The sequence below is a fragment of the Asterias amurensis genome, chromosome 3 (assembly GCF_032118995.1).
Source record: "Asterias amurensis chromosome 3, ASM3211899v1".
Taxonomy (NCBI): Eukaryota; Metazoa; Echinodermata; class Asteroidea; order Forcipulatida; family Asteriidae; genus Asterias; species Asterias amurensis.
In genome coordinates this window covers 3,208,084-3,225,048 of record NC_092650.1, presented here as the reverse complement: position 1 = coordinate 3,225,048, position 16,965 = coordinate 3,208,084, and the positions used below count along the sequence as shown (strand labels likewise).

The following is a 16,965-nucleotide window of genomic DNA, read 5'->3' as shown; positions in this document are numbered from 1 at the left end:
GATGCCTGGGGACAGACAATAAACGGGGACAAGAACGAACGGACAGACGATTACAACAAAGACAGACATGATGAAGACAACACCAGTTTGGTTCAGAACTTTGAAATAAAAAAAACAGTAAATGGCCTGACGTTTCGACCTTAGCAGAGTCTTTATCAAAGCCTTCGAGAAGGACTCTGCTAGGGTCGAAACGCATGCCATTTACTATTTTTTACATGTATACCATAGGTCCTTTTGGTTGGTAAGCAGTTTGCAACAGCTAAGTCTATTTTCTCAATTTTGAAATAAGGAAAATTTGTGAAAATGGGAGAAGAAAAATCTTAACCCAAACCAATGTTGAATATGAGCACATCAATCACAACCTGCCATGGTAGGAATTCAAACAAGGAAATCCTCCGCAACCTCATTTCTTCACCCCGCAACAAAGAAAGACTGTTATAAATTCTCAGTCTTACCACGAACCACGGCCGAATGGAACCTTCTCCCAATAAACATTCGCCAATCCCCTACTATGAACACATTCAAGACTAGATTAAATGACATGCATATGTCTACCTTTATTCCGGGGGGGGGGGGGGGGGGGGGCCCACTACTAATCCACTACTAGCCACCACGCGCCTGCACCATTGATATCCCGACAGTGGAGTTTTGTGTGCAGTACCAAACAGATACAGATACAGATAATGTCTGTCTGTCTCTCTCTCTCTCTCTCAGACAGCCAACACTTACCTTCAATACGTGTCTCAGTCAAATGTGAAAACATTTCCATTGTGTCAAACATGTCAATGATCTTCTGTAAGCGCCTCTCGAAGGTGTCGAACTTGCCGAAGATGTACATCTCAGAAAACTCAAATTGTCGCTCGTTGGGCATCGTCTCCAACTTCTGTTTGGTACGTTGGAAGTGACGTTGGTACTCGTGGTTCAGATGAATGCAAGACTTCAGTTTCGGAATCAACTCTTCAGTCGGCTGGTCCCAAACATTCATCAGACCTCGCTCGCTAATGTAAGCCTTGCATGAAGTGATCATTTGGTTGGTAACCTGCAAAGTTTAAATTAACAATTACGAAATGAAATACAACGTGACTATTTCAAAAAAAAAGTAGATTTTCTTGAATATAATCAACCAGGTTTCTGATCAAGAACACTTTGGCACAAACCACTGATTTGGAAGAAATATGACAAATAACAGATACATTTATTTTATTTATTTATTTATTTATTTATTTATTTATTTTGTATGAGATATCGCCACACTCACAATGCCAGATGGCCACTTTGAGGGTGGGGAACGTGAGGTGAGGTGAGGTGGGGAACGTTGCAACCTACTTCTTGGGCTGATATAGGGTTTATCTATTAACATTCTGTAAGGATGTAGGCATGGGTATCATCCACTATTATATTAACCTTATTAAATCAAGAGGAGAACAAAACCAAGAAGCAAGGTTACCTTGACAAAGAGAGATGTCATTCTCTCCGAGGTATTGTAGAATCTTGAGATACTATGAATCATTCGGATGGCATTGATCAATCCAGGAATAGTCTCAATCATTCCAATCTGTAATTCAAATAAAAACATTGTAATTTTTCATTTATTTTTTAATTTTTTTTATTATTAAATTAAAAATAAATTTAAAATAATATTTTTCCGAAACAAGACCACAAAGCAATAATATCGACAAGGAAAAACTATTCAACCTAAATGGGGATGTAAAAAAAAAAAAAAAAAAGCTGATCTGTGAGTGTAAATCATGAAAGCTTGCGAGCGTGACAGCTTGCGGGTGCATGGGCCTGCTCACATACATTTATCTTTGGTTTTAAAAGCCCTTTTCAGTAATCCTGGTCGCTTCCTGTATGGTTTTTATCTTCATATTTCCATGAATTTAATCTTCTTCTTTTTTTCGGGGGGGGGGGGGGGGGGGTTAAAAAAAATTACAGGATTTTTTATTTAGACAGGAGAGAGAACATCCCTGACCTAACTATCTACATGTACGAAAAATAGTACGTTGATCTCTGAATCTCTTGCTTTCTATTTCAATGCCCTGAAAAAGGCTAAACGTTTTAGAGCACTCCACAACTGCATGGCTGAACAATGATACTCACAGGGTCACTGTTGTACAATGGGTCGCAGAATTTATCCAACGTATACAAGAACTTCACATTATCCTTAGCTTCGTTGGCAGCATCTGTGATTCGTCTATCAAGATCCATCCATGTCTGTTGAGATCAAATCAAATAGTAATCCCTTACAGGTTAATCGATGAACTAAACTATTTTAAGCGACAAAAATACAAATTGGATTTTAAAGAAAAGTTTTCTTGGGTGGGTAAACATTTCAAAGAAAAATTATTCCAACTAATCCACAGTGACTTGAGAGGTGGGATGCATTTAAAGGCACTGGATACAATTGGTATCTAAAAACTTACTTAGTAACGAGCAGTTGGATAGCTGTTGATAGTATAAAACATTGTGAGAAATGGCTCCCTCTGAAGTAATGTAGTTTTTGAGGAAGAGTTAATTTCGCACTAAATTTAATATTTGAATTTGAAAAATACTTCAGGCCTGAAGCCTTCTATTAGGCATCTGAAAGCGCACACATTTGTGTATCGAGGATGTTTTTTCTTTCATTATTCTCTTGCAACTTCGATGACCAACTGAGTTTAAATTTTCACAAATTTGTTATTATATGCATATAATGCTGAGATACACCAAGTGATAATTCTGGTCTTTGACAATTACCAAAGGTGTCCAATGTCTTTAAATAAAGCTAATCCAAAGATAAGATTAACTTGAAAATGAAGAGTGTACTAACCTTGATGGATCGGCTCTTACCAGCCTGAAGGACGCCAAGTACAGCTTTTACATTAGGACTCTTCAACTGTTCCAAGAGATAATTGAAACGTGCCATACGCTTCTTCCAGTGTTCCAGCTCAGCTCTAGGACCTATGTTATCTGCTTCCTTGCGCATTTGTTCACTTTCAGTCAACACCTATTCAAAGAAAAAGGACAATGATAAATGCTGTTGGTAAAACAGCCTCCTGGCGATGACTAGAGCAAGCTAGTAAAAGCTAGCAGTGAAGTCTTTAAAGACAAGACCCCTTGATCCACTAAAGTAAAAGTAGTAGTCCTGGCCGAGTTTCTAACTTCTACCCAGGTAGTCGTTAAAAGCAGGACAGTTCTTTTCAAAACTGAGAAGTCTCCCGAATTCCAAAAGATCTACTCCCCGGCATGACAAGTTCTCAAAAGAACGTAATCTACCCAGCAAGAAGATACACACATGGTGTTACCGAAAACCAAATATGTATTAAAACAGTCTACTTTCCCTACTATTAACTTAATTCTTTCCAGTTATTAAAATCAAGCCCAAATCTTACTTGTTCAATTTGTTTGATCCAGACTCCCATGATCCCCTCAATGAGTTCCAGATCCTGCGTACTGTTAGCGACAGTAATGTAATCACCCGCCGTAGTCAGTTTGCTCAGATCGTAAGTTTCACATCGTCGTAGTTCCACTCTCTCTTCTAAGGAGTCTTGAGCAGCGTTAAGAATGGTGACGAAGGAGTCGAGAGACTGGACAAACTCTTTCCTTGTACCTTGGTTTTCCTAAAGAACAAAATTCAAACAAATAAAAAATGCGCCGCATTCAATAGCTTTTTATCACTTCCGGGGGTAATAATAATAACACCAGCCTGAGGTTGCAAAGCGCTCAGAGAATGACAAAAAAAAATAACACAAATGTGAATGAAATCAAAACCAAGAGGAAACGCTGAACAATCGGATTGGGTATACGCGATTTGTCTTGCACAGTTTAATCGTCATTCTGTCACTTTTGTTGCACCGTAGTTTTAAAGTTGCTTTAGAGGTGGATTATAAAGCCTCTTTTAGGTTTTATTGTCCGTGATGGATATGATAAGTTCCAGTCTTTAACAACTGTTTTGAGATGGGTTAAGATTAGAGTTAAAACGTCATTTAAGAATCACATATAGCTTACCTGTGAGTCCAGTTGTCCCCAACCATTTGTGTTTCCCTTCAGGAATGGAATGAAGATCTCGGCCAGGTATTTCTCTATTGCATGCAAAAGTCCACTTCCATTGTTGGCCAGGGTTGTAAAAATCACATCCTTATGAAAAAGAGCAAACACATCCACATTAATTAAATATACCTACAAACATATATTGAGAGTTTCGTTTTATTTTCACCTCTCTAAAAATGTGTAAAAAAATGTACATACTTTGTTATTATATTTTTGATTTACTTGCAGCCGTTTGTCTGTCATTACTTATTATAGTATTTTACATACATGAATAAATGAACATGCACACAAAATTATCTGAAATGTCAATTGCAATAACTGTGATGTGTCTCTATAAATTGAGTGCGTGTGTGATAACAAATTTATCTTCAAGCAACGCGCCACTTTTGAATTTACACTAACTTCTTATTTATAAAAGCGCACTACACTGAGTTAGAACACACAATGCGCAGGGTTTGATATGGGCCGTGCGATATAAGTTTATATCACACTTCCTGTTGCTATGGATCGACCAATCAGAATCGAATATTCAAGCCCGCTTGAAGATAATATGACTTATCAGCATTTAATCTACAGCTTATGGAAACATCAACAAGGTTACCTCTGACAACAAAACTTTATATATATACAGTATCTCAATAAATAGACAACGATGGAGTGACTTACTTTGTGGACATTTTCTGGTGCAATAGGTTTGCTAGGATTAGCACGTAGGAAGAAAACGCAGGTCCCACTGAGTGGTGCATCTACTCCATCCGTCACAAACAGCTTAGGTTTGCCTGGTTTGCCAGATTTCACACTAGCTGGGCCCAATCTCAATGGCTCTCCTAAAATAACAAGTTAACATGACTTTAAAGGAACACGTTGCCTTGGATCGGTCGAGTTGGTCTTTGAAAATCGTTCTGTAACCGTTTGTTGTAAAATGTATATGGTTAGAAAGATATTGTAAAAGTAGAATACAATGATCTACACAAATATGCCTCGAAATTGCGTGGTTTTCTTTTTACCCTGTCGACTAACACGGTCGGCCATTTATGGGAGTCAACATTTTGACTCCCATAAATGGCCGACCGTGATAGTTTGCGACGTAAAAGGAAAACCGTGCAATTTCGAGTGATACTTGTGTGGATCATTATATTCTACTTTTAACACATGGTTCCAACCATATGCATTTCATAACAAACGGTTTCAAACGCTTTTATTAGACCAACTCGACCGATCCAAGGCAGCGTGTTCCTTTAATAACAGTAATAACAATAATAAAAGGGGCTTCTTAAATAGCGCGCATATCTGCACTCAGTGACGCTCAATGCGCTTTAACATTCAGTATTTTCCTGCACGGTATGTGGGACTACGTTTAAATTATGAGACCAACTCCTTAGTAAAATCCACTTGTGGTTTTGGCAGCTCTTGGGGTGATAACAACTTCAAATATTTACGATTAGTTTTCATGCTTGTGTCTGATAGTGTACAATAAACGGATGCTCATCAGTGCATTGATGCAGAAAATACCGTCACAAGGAGAAATTTTGATTATTTGGAAATCGGAAAGCTGGACTAAAAAACTTGATTACATTACATGATTAGAAACTTAGGTACGCATTGAAAAATGTTGTGAAAGCTTTCTTACCAGTTCCTCCGTCTTGTATCCAAGCGTGCTTTCCACCTTCAAAATGAAAACAAACGATGAAATGAAACCATTCAGTATAAATTTGGTCGCCACAAAAACAAAAATCACAAAGAGACGGTCAATTATTATACAACTGGCTCACCAAGTAAAATTCAAGTAATAATTCTGAAAAAAAGGTACGCCAATAGCATAAGAAATGCCAGTGTTGTAACCAAGTAATTTTTGCTCAAGTCTAGTCAAGTCACAAGTCATTTTCCCCCAAGTCAAGTCACGTCACAAGTCAGTGAAATTGACAACTCAAGACTGACTCGAGTCCAACTCACCGACTCAAGTCAACTGGGCCCAATTTCATAAAGCTGTTTAGCAGAAAAATCTGCTTTACAAATTTCTTTGCTGAGCGGGGTACCAGTCACAGCAATGGTAAATGTATAGTATTTTGGCTGGTAACTTAATTTTACTTAGCAAGCGTTTTCTGTGCTTAGCAAGTTATTGTGCTTACAGGCTTTATGAAATTGGGCCCTGGTCAACAACACTGGGAGATGCTTACCTGATTCTGATCCAATCTCAGCCTCTTGATAGAAGAACATCAAGTGGGTGGAGGCTTCAGACTCAAAGAACTTATCCATCTTCTCAATCTAATATTAAGCACAACATTCCATAATCAAATAATTGAAAACAATTTAATTGAAATATTTGTTTTCTTTATATAGAAGGTATGCAGAAATTAATCCTAAAGTGTAAAAAAGAAATGTTGCTTCCAGTAACCCAACCTGCCTGACCCTAGACACAAATTCTGGTCCACTTAGAAAAAGAATAGAAAGAGGAAAATTTAGAGACAAAATAAATAAAAAGAGCAATTCCAAATAATCTTCTGTATATATAAATAAGACGAATGTTGTCAATCATTTGCTATGAACCAATAAGAAATTGTTTTAAGATCATTGCTGGGTGTTTAGACCAATCAACCTTAATGACTGGCATTAAATCAATATTCATTTGAGGTCTCTGTCTAAATTGAGATACTAACTAAATGTGCTGCTTCATACAAACAAATAATAAAAACTTATATTTTTAATGTGATTTGAGGCATTGTATGGTGAGGTTTCAATAAATATTTACTTACATTATTCCCTTCCAGTATGGCATCTTCAACTTCAGCGACATCCAGGAAGAGCGAACCGGCTGTAGCCTCGATAATGAACTGGTGACGGCCATCGAGCTGAGCTCGTTTGGCTTCCTTCTCTTCTTTCAGCTTTTGCTGTAATAAAGACAAAACGAGGAAACTTGTTAAAGGCGTTTAATTGAGTCCTTTTTTGTAGATCAGGTTTTGGGCCATGACATGAATCTCTACTCAATGTGAATGAGGATGTAAGATATATAATTTACCCATTGAAGTTTCAGCTTCTTTAGTCGTCAAGTTTTTGAGAAAACGAAATGAAAATCAAAGAGCAATGTTTCCAGAAGAGTTGGATAAAACATTGTACATGAATTTTACTCACTTCTCAAAGACTACAGCAGCTCAGCTCTGTGGACATTTGGCACCAAATGGTGTCGCACGAAAAGACCTAAACCACATCTTACTTTATTTTACTACATGGAGCTGCCATTTTGCGTCTTGCAATCGGGGAGATTTTGCATTGCGGACACTCAATTCAACATAACAGGGTAAAAGTTTCCACCTTTGAGGATATTTTTAAATAAGTTCATGGCCGTCAAACGTGGAAAGATTTATTGATTTCCAGGGCACTTTCTGTAGCATCATACACACATGATATTGAGGGCATCTTAAATTATGCATTATTTATCTTGTGTATACATTGCCACCTGGTTCATGAGTTACAATATTAACTTTGAAGTACGCTGTCGTAAAGACCCACGCTTTGAATCCATCAAGTTTGCCATTTTTGTTTCAGGGCCCCACATGTAAACTATTTTATTGGATTTGGGTGTATTTGTAAATTTAATAGACACCTGTTATCAGCGATGTACTTTTTATGTGCTACCAATACTTCTGGAAAGTTCACAAGGTGATCATTATTAGCAAACACAAAAAGATTTATTGTACGATAAGACATGTTTGATTCTTGCTTGTTGTTCATTGATGCTCGGCAACTGCTACTGAAATAGGCTCCATTATAAACAGTTTCCCAAGCTTAGAGTACCTATCAAACAGTATTAAAGGCACTGGAAACTATTGATAATTACTCAAAATAATTGTTAGCATAAAAAATCTTACTTGGTGACAAGCAATGGTGAGCTGTTGATAGTATACAACAATGTGAGAAATGGCTCCCTATGAAGTAATGTAGTTTTTTGAGAAAGAGGAAAGTTCTCACTCAAACACTGAAAAACTTCAGGCCTTTGATAATGCAACTGAAAGCACACAAATTTGTGCAACAATGGTGTTGTTTCTTTTATTATTCTTTTATTATTCTCTTGCAACTTTGATGACCAATTGAGTCCAACAGTCAAAGGTACAAGAGCAAGATACTTTACTATAATTGCTTCTCTTCACCTAGGGGAATAAATGGGTACCTGCGAGGGTAGAGGTTGATATTGTGTATGAAAAAGCCACAAGCGCCTTACAGGCAGCTCAGGGCTGTATACTCCCCAGGGAGCTGAGAAACATTACAGGGATGTTATTGGCCCTATGACCAGGGCACTAAAGAGCATTGATACGGTTATTGTGAAATGCGCTATATAAGAATTTGTTATTATTATTATTATTGTTATTTTATGTATATGTTGAGATACACCAAGTGAGATTACTGAAGGTGTCCAGTGCCTTTAAAATGGGGTATAAAATTTATACAGCCAGCAAGAACACATTATATCTGTACACAAGTTCATAATTTTTAACTCCATTATCCAAATATTGTCTGTTTGAAATTAGCTAAAACTAAACTCACTTCTACAATCAGTCATTCATTTTCAAGCAACTTTTCAATCATTAATCTATGACATCAACATCACACTCATTCGTCAACTAAAAGTAAACAGTTGCTGCTTAGCAACCAGAAGCCAATTATAGAGCATGCAATTAAAGACAATTGACGGAGCAGAGCTCTGTCGCAGCTCTTTACAATACACAAGTGTGTGCAGAACAGGTTAATGTTTGCTTTGATATTTGTATTGGTGGAACTTAGCGGGATAAAATTATAATTAATTTATGACTTCCTAGTGCTTACGTGTATTATACATAATACACTGTATGTGTATAGTACATGTACATGTACATGTTTGCCATATTATTGCAAACATTGCAAAGTTTGTATTAATAATATAGTACTTCATTTCCCAAACCTTGTCTTAAAGGCACCGGGCACGTTTTATAATATTGTGAAAGACTAGTACTCTCACTTGGTGTATCCCAACATAAGCATAAAGTAACAAATTCTGTAAAAATTTGGGCTCAATTGGTCATCGAAGTTGCAAGAGAATAATGAAAGCACAAATTTGTATGATTTCAGATGCCTTAAAAATTCTTCGGACCTGAGGTATTTTTTTATATTTGAGTGAGAAATTACCTCTTACTCAAAAACTATGTTACTTCAGAGCGAGCTATTTCTCACAATGTCTTATACCATCAACAGCTCTCCATTGCTCGTCACCAAGTAAGTTTTATGCTAACATGTTTTGATTAATTACCAACAGTGTCCACTGCCTTTAAAACTCCTGGTGTTTGTTTCCTGCATTGCATCCTCACAGGAGCCTGAAATACATGCAAGCACTGTTGCTATGGAATCCTCCCATACAAAGCCTGTTAGACAAACAAGCATTTCAAAGTGCTTTAGTTAAACGAGCACACGTGTACAAAACAAGGACTTCACAGACAATGTAGAGTGCATATTGTTTTGTAGCCCAACCAGTCCGATTGCAACCATAAACAAGAAGGTACAGTTAGTTCTAAAATTGCCTCTGGACAAATGGTGACATCTCTGGCTACGCCCATATGCTCATTGTGAATAACAAGAAAATCAAGAACTTCAAAGTTCCTCAAAGGCAGTGGACACTATTGGTAATTAATCAAAATATTTATTACCATAAAACCTTTCTTGATTTCAAGTAATGGGGAGAGGTTGATAGTATAAAACATTGTGAGAAACAGCTCCCTCTGAAGTGAAATAGTTTTTGAGAAAAAAGTAATTTTCCCCGAATTTGATTTTGAGACCTCAGATTTAGAATTTGGGGTCTCGAAACAAACCATCTAAATGCAAACGACTTCGTGTGACAAGGTGGTTTTTTTCTTTCATTGATATCTCACAACTTTGACAACGAATTGAGCTCAAATTTTCACAGATTTGTTATTTTATGCATTGTTGAGATACATGTACTCCAAGTGAGAAGACTGGTCTTTGACAATTGCTAATAGTGTTCAGTGTCTTTAAACACCAAGTAGAAAGCATTCCAAAGACCTCGTTTCACATCAGCATTTTGGGGCTTTTTAAAACTTCCGAAAATTTAGTCCAGAATGCCCAACAGTTTAAAAACACAGTATATAAGTTAGGATTGGAAGTGATTCCTAAAGTTCTGTTCATGACAATAAATCACCAAGGTTGACAAACGTGAAGAAAACTTGATTAACAGTCTGTAATGCAAATCACAGACATATACATTTAAAGGCACTGTACACGTTTGGTAATTCTAAAAGACCAGTGTTCTCACTTGGTGTATCCCATCATAAGCATAAAATAAGAAACCTGTGAAAATTTGGGCTCAATCGGTCATCAAAGTTGCGAGAAAATGATGAAAGAAAAAACACCCTTGTTGGACGAATTTGTGTGCTTTCAGATAGGAATAAAAGACTTCTAGCTAGTCTTTTATTATTTTAGTGAGAAATTACTTTTTTCTCAAAAACTATGTTACTTCAGAGGAAGTCGTTTCCCACAGTGTTTTATACTATCAACAGCTCTCCAATGCTCGTTACCAAGTCAGTTTTAAAGCTAATATTTGTTTTGAGTAATAACCAAACGTGTACCTTCACTTTAAAAAAAAAATACAAGATCATTTTAATACAACATTACATTTCTCTTGGCTCTCTCGCTGTTCAATGATAAAGCCTGCGTAAATGAAGCCATCTCTCACCCAGTTACATCCATGAAGCCACGTATTCCTCAATAAATACTACACAGCATGTTGGCATAAATGAACAGCAAGCTGTTTATGTATAATGCCTCCCTTGGAAACTGCAAGCTCCAATAAGATGAGGTGTTTCTCACTCCATCTCAATATTCTAATCCCACCACTTGGATGCGCTTCATCAACTTGTGTAAACAGCAAGCTGTTGTGTGCCCTTAGTTAAATATTAACATAAGCATCAGTGCTATGTAAGGTTTTTTTAAAAGAAGTAGTCAAGAAGTCAGTCTTAAAAGAAATGCAAAACTGTGTTGAAGTATGGTTGAGGTTGGAGGAGAGTTTCAACAACACTTTAGGCCCCCCCCCCCCCCCCGAAAAAAAAAAAACAGTTGACCGTCCCCGCCCGCATCCTTTTTGGGGGCTGCATCCTTTTTGTTACTACTTATTATTTTTCGATTTTTGTTTAAAAAAATAGGGGCAAGTGGTAAAACCCTGGGGTAGTCTTGAAACGTGCAACTGGAACCCCATGGAACAATATTATGGCCGTAGTGTGAAAGTGCGCCGGGATAACCTTTGGGTAAACGAACATCCCGGGCTTCCCTAGGGCTGTGTTCCATAAGGATAAGAGATACAGTGTGAAAATAGATCATTATGGTAAACTTATTTGTGACAATGCATCACAGATGTTAGTTTGCAATTGCAACCTGCAAATAAGTTACTAAACTTTACCAATTGTTAACAGAACCAAGCGGCGTATCAAAAAATTGTTAACTGGGGGTTTTGGAGCAAGGACCTGGCTTCTCTCATCGTGGGGGTCTTGCTATTAATATTACAAACATTTTAAGATTTTCTAAAATCATAATGTATATCAACTCACAAGACTTATTTCTAACAGTTCTTAATAATGAAGTTAAACGAAAGTGATTGCCTGGATGCCCCCTAGTTAATGCCCTTGAAATGCTCCAGTAGAAATTTATAATTTCCGCATAGGGTGCTCTAAAATCATAACCAAGGAGAAAATGCCTTATTGCCCTAGCCATTTTCAAAAACGATGCATTCAGGCCTGAATTAGTAAATAATCAAGCAACAAAAACCAAGGCCCCTCAGGCGAATTTAAGACCATTTTAGCACCAGTGAAGACATGTGATCCACCATATAATCTTCCAATGTACACAATCGCCAGCTTCACAGCTACGTGACAGCAACAACAAAAGCACTAAATACACTCAACTGGGTAGTCATGGAGCATTCAGTGGTCAAGATTTAAACCATTCAAGCTCTACCAGTTCCTAAAAAGATTCATCTCATTGACCATAAAACTGTAATCCTAAATCAGCAGATTGAACTTTTTAAGCTGATGTTAAAATAGTCTGTGCAAGATTAGCACTGGTAACCTTGGTTACCAACAACAAAAGTGAGGGGCATGAAGCTGGTAGATTTACACAGTATAGTACAGAGATTCTAATCTGCCTTGCCAGGTTCAATCAAAACAGCTCCTATCACAACACAACAATCACTGTACAGATCAATCACATCCAAAAATCACTTCAACTTCTTTCCTAAGTTAAATTTGTTTTGAGTTCAAAGCTGTTTCAACACTTTTCAAAATGAAAAAAAAGTAACTTACTGTATTCATAAGACATCGCTTTAAAAAAAAAGTCATTACTTTTTTTTTTTACTTTTATAATGAGACAGGCATGAAATTTGGCCCTTTGAAAAAGGTAGGAAATTTTTTTAGTACAAGTGCTGACCTACGCAGTGAACTATTCAGGCAGATTTAAAACAAACTCATGTGATTTTTCTGAAATCAAAACAAATCAGAAATCAGACAAAAGTGGGAAGAATATCGTGCCTGATGAGAAAAGCTAAGCCTTTATCTTCTTGCATCCTGCTGCACTCTAAATTGTTACACTTCTTGATTCCCAGTACAATCCGTACTCAAAAATCAACTTTCTGAAATTCAAAACTTATTCTGTAAAACTTACCTCACAATCTCCCTCATTTGTTGGCAGATTTTTCATCCCAATAGAAAGACTTAATATCCAACTTCCCAGTCAAAGCAAAATGAAAGAACTACATGTACTTCTACTTGCACAACTGTTGTGACTTCTCACACATGTGAAATAAAACAGCGACAGAAAAAAACAACTTGTTCACACCACCAGCAACCCGTTTGTAAAGTAAGAGCAAAGGACAATGAAACAATACCTAACAAGAGTGAGCAAAGAAAGCATGGATAATTAAAACCTTCTTTACTTACGGACTGGCTGAGAATCAAGTTTCATGCCTGATTTAATTTTCAGCAAATACGGGCTTTGTAATATTACAACGTAAACACGAATTCACTTCAATGGACCAAAACTACTGGTACATTGTAACCATAGAGTACAACTTTACATTGTACGTGTAGGTCGATAGAGCATAGAGAAAGGTCGACAGAAGGTGTTTGAGCATCCCAACATCAAATGAACAATGATCACCCGTGCCAGCACCAGTAAAAACAGCAATTTTTTTATACACTCACATGCTTTTATTCAAAGTATGTTCCATTTTCTAAATAAACTCTGAAAAGAACAATATTGTCGAGAAACAAGAACAAATTTCTCTGTTGGCCACAGCTTGCCATCGATCTGAGATGGTTCTTCTTTGACTAGATATCCTGCTGGTTTAATACAACTTCTTTCTTAAATCCATAGGAAATCGTTTTATGAACATTCGATTCCATGTTTAATCATGGTTTGACAGCGGTGAAAATTTTATCAACCAGGCAGCGACGATCATATATACAAATCACTGGAGAGCAGCTGGCGATCACAATGCATTTTCTGAGGGCGAGCTTGGGGTAATGGTCTGTTGGTTTTTGTTCTAACTCTTCCGTCGTCGTTTTTCTACATACGAGCTCACCTCTTGGCATACTTTTTTTTTGCTACAAAAATGGAGCCTTAGGACACAGTTCAATGAGATTAACTTCTTCTTTTTACTTGATTGTCCCCTCTCTCATCCTTTTTTGAGGCTGCATCTTCTTCTTCTTTTTTTTCTTTTGTTTTTCTTTTTTTTTCTAAAAGACAAATTTTGTCTGCGCATATTCTCATTAAACTTTACTATATTTAAAGAAATTGTAACGACATAAAGAAAGTGGTGACTTGGCGGCCACCTTTGAAATATCAACAGTTGTAACATCATACTCACACAGTGAAGGGTAACAATATAAAAACAATATTTTTAAAGTAATAGGGCTTACAGCTTGTGCTGCCAATGTAGCGCACTAAGCTAAATAGTTCACAAGAACCGTCCTCCGCCCTCACAGGTACCCATAAATCCCCTGGGTGAAGAGAAGCAATTATAGTTTAGCATCTTGCTCAAGGATACAAGTGTCATTATCGGGATTCGAACCCACACTCTGATGACTTAAATCACTCGGCCACCCTACTGTACTAGTACACTCTACTGTATATTCCTAATCAACTACAAACACACTATCCTGAGGGAAATGCTAGAAAGGTCTACAGATACAATCAGATGACTAATTCAGCATTCATTATGTGTGCGATTCTTTTATTTATTCTTCCTTGTGTTTAGTGCAAAGTAGTATTGAGTGTGAAACTTGAACTTCTTCACCATTCTTATTTGATGTACAATTGTAGACCTATATTGCACAGGGCCCACTTTCATAGCGCTGCTAAGCATGAAAACTTAAATAGCAAGAAATTTCTCCCTTGATAAAAACAGGATTACCAACCAAATTTCCACATGATTTCCAGGACAAGCAAAGAACAGCTGAATACCAGTAACAAACAAAGTCCAACAAATGGAAATTTGGTTGGTAATCCCGTTATTATCAAAGAGGAAATTTCATGCTAAGCAATTTTTTGTGCTTAGCAGCTCTATGAAATTGGGCCCAGGTTGCTAGTGCACACTCCATACTCAACAAACATCTATTATCCTGAAGGAAGCGCTAGTAAGGTCTACACACGATCAGGTGACTAATTCAGCATTCAATATGTGTGCGATTCTTTTATTCTTCCGTACGTGTTTAGTGCAGCAGTAGTATAGAGTGTGAAACTTGAACTTGTTTATTTCTTCACCTTTCTATTCCAATGATAGTTCAGTGATACATGAGCTAAAACCATTGTATATTTGGAGTTGTGGCGATTGTAAGCCTTCTCCCAAAAGGGTAATTACAGTCATTGTAGGATTGCAGATCGTATTACAGGAATAAGACTGCTTTACAAACTGGAGTTCTATTTGGGGAAAACCGTATATTTGGGGCACATATTTAAAGTGACACTGACACTAGCCCTAGCTAGAATTATCAGTTAAAATAAATCTTAGGATGGGCTTTAGTGCCTCTCTTACAATGCGAGTTCTTGTTTTCATAAATTAAATTAAATATTTCAGCATTTCAGCCTCAGTCAGTTACATCAGACATTATTATTTCAAAGTTTGAGTATTTGTTGTCGATTGCATGCATGTTGAAAAAAATTGGGGGGGGGGGCAGTGGCAAATACACAATTTTTTATCCGTTTCACAGAACGTGACTTTAAAACTTTAAAATTGAAATTTAATTACAGTTAAACAGTGCCGGTGCCAGGTACATCCATTTGGCCCACCTTCATGCTGTTTGGGCCGGCTGTTATAGCTCTCTTTTAACAATCGGTCTTATTTATTATAGTCGCCATTACAACTATAAATATTATAAGATTGATATGACTTATAAGAGAGAGAAAGCAATATTTAACACAGCCCCAATAGAGCAAAGCACAGCCAAACCCTTTTTTTTTTTTAAAGGCAGTGGACACTATTGGTAATAGTCAAAGACTAGCCCTCACAGTTAGTGTATCTCAACATATGCATAAAATAACAAACCTGTGAAAATTTGAGCTCAATTGGTCGTCGAACTTGCGAGAAAATAATGACAGAAAAAACACCCTTGTCACACGAAGTTGTGTGCGTTTAGATGGTTGGTTTTGAGACCTCAAGTTCTAAACTTGAGGTCTTGAAATCAAACTCGTGGAAAATTACTTCTTTCTCGAAAACTATGGCACTTTAGAGGGAGCCGATCCTCACAATGTTTTATACCATCAACCTCTCCCCGTTACCAAGGAAGGTTTTGTGCTAATAATTTTTTTGAGTAATTACCAATAGTGTCCACTGCCTTTAATGTTTAAAAACAAACCATTATTTAATTTAATTATGATAGATCAATTAATTAAGGGCCAATCAAGCAGGGTTATTGTAATTGATTTGCATCTAGGAGTAAAATAAATTATCAATAAAATTGATAAAATTTAAATTTAACTTGTAATGTCAATTTACCATTTTCTACAAGTCAATCACCAATACATTTTAATAAGACAGAACAGAAGTAAACACTGTACTGTAAAATAAAATACCACATAATTCAGCAACCTTTCCAAATTTTTATTACAAATGCATAAATCCATAATCTACATACCTGTCGTTCCTTCAGGTTTTCTCCCGGAGCCAATGCCGCAAGACGTGATTTATTCTTGGGGTCTGCACTGCCCGGGTTCCGCTTCGATGTTGCCTTCAGTCGGTGTCCCCCAGCAGTCGGCCCGTTCACCGCCGTCTTTGCCGGTTCAACATCGGCCATCACAAGGCCCTAAATATCCCGCTCTCGTAAAAAAAGTAACAGCTCTTTCAGAGCACAATATGTGGTATTAAGACTGCCTACAATGCTAACTACAGTGTTTTATAGAACTAAATGTCATTTTGCGGGACGTTTGTAAAGTTATTTTTGTTAACTAGAAGTTTTCCGTACGTTACCCATCCAGCGGCCATTTTGGCTAATTCCTGAATTGTGTGTACAAAATCACCTATGAGACGGAGAGTCATTTGCATAAGATAAGGCTATACCATTTTCTACAGTAGGGGAGCATTGATCAACGTTTCCGAAACAACTTGCGCACAATGTGAATGTCATTAGAAATAAATAATTGTTTGTTCACATCAGAGCTGAGTTATTACAAATCATTTTTTTCCTGTTGTAAACTATGTAGAAGGTTTTTATCATGTGCTTGTATATATTGTTTTAAATAACTAATTCTGCTTTTCATCTGAAATATAATGGACGAGTCTAACCACTCAATCCCAACAACAGGTAGATAAGTTTGCATTGACGGGTGTGCAATAAATAATTAATCTGCATTGATTCGTCTGTTAATTTTTAATTCGGGTGATATAACGGGTAGGCCCCCCTACGTGGTTTA

At 37.0% G+C, this 16,965-nt stretch overlaps 1 protein-coding gene across 3 annotated transcripts in view; it reads right to left on the bottom strand.

Moving 5' to 3' along the window:
• LOC139935292 (dynein axonemal heavy chain 5-like) overlaps positions 1 to 16,542 on the bottom strand; it is a 74,631-nt gene extending 58,089 nt beyond the window's left edge. The window contains exons 1-12 of one of the 3 annotated variants that reach the window (XM_071929812.1): positions 10,684 to 10,771; positions 9,308 to 9,419; positions 6,783 to 6,917; positions 6,207 to 6,294; positions 5,660 to 5,695; positions 4,696 to 4,856; positions 3,988 to 4,116; positions 3,372 to 3,599; positions 2,810 to 2,986; positions 2,101 to 2,214; positions 1,448 to 1,555; positions 730 to 1,039 (exon numbers count right to left, since the gene is read on the bottom strand). In XM_071929812.1, coding sequence (XP_071785913.1) covers positions 730 to 1,039; positions 1,448 to 1,555; positions 2,101 to 2,214; positions 2,810 to 2,986; positions 3,372 to 3,599; positions 3,988 to 4,116; positions 4,696 to 4,856; positions 5,660 to 5,695; positions 6,207 to 6,285 — 1,342 coding nt within the window. In that variant the 5' untranslated portion in view covers positions 6,286 to 6,294; positions 6,783 to 6,917; positions 9,308 to 9,419; positions 10,684 to 10,771. Of the gene's footprint in view, positions 1 to 729; positions 1,040 to 1,447; positions 1,556 to 2,100; positions 2,215 to 2,809; positions 2,987 to 3,371; positions 3,600 to 3,987; positions 4,117 to 4,695; positions 4,857 to 5,659; positions 5,696 to 6,206; positions 6,295 to 6,782; positions 6,918 to 9,307; positions 9,574 to 10,683; positions 10,772 to 16,190 lie in introns of those variants that run through there. The other 2 variants (XM_071929810.1, XM_071929811.1) reach the window with 2 other exon arrangements.
• Positions 16,543 to 16,965: the final 423 nt, after the last annotated feature.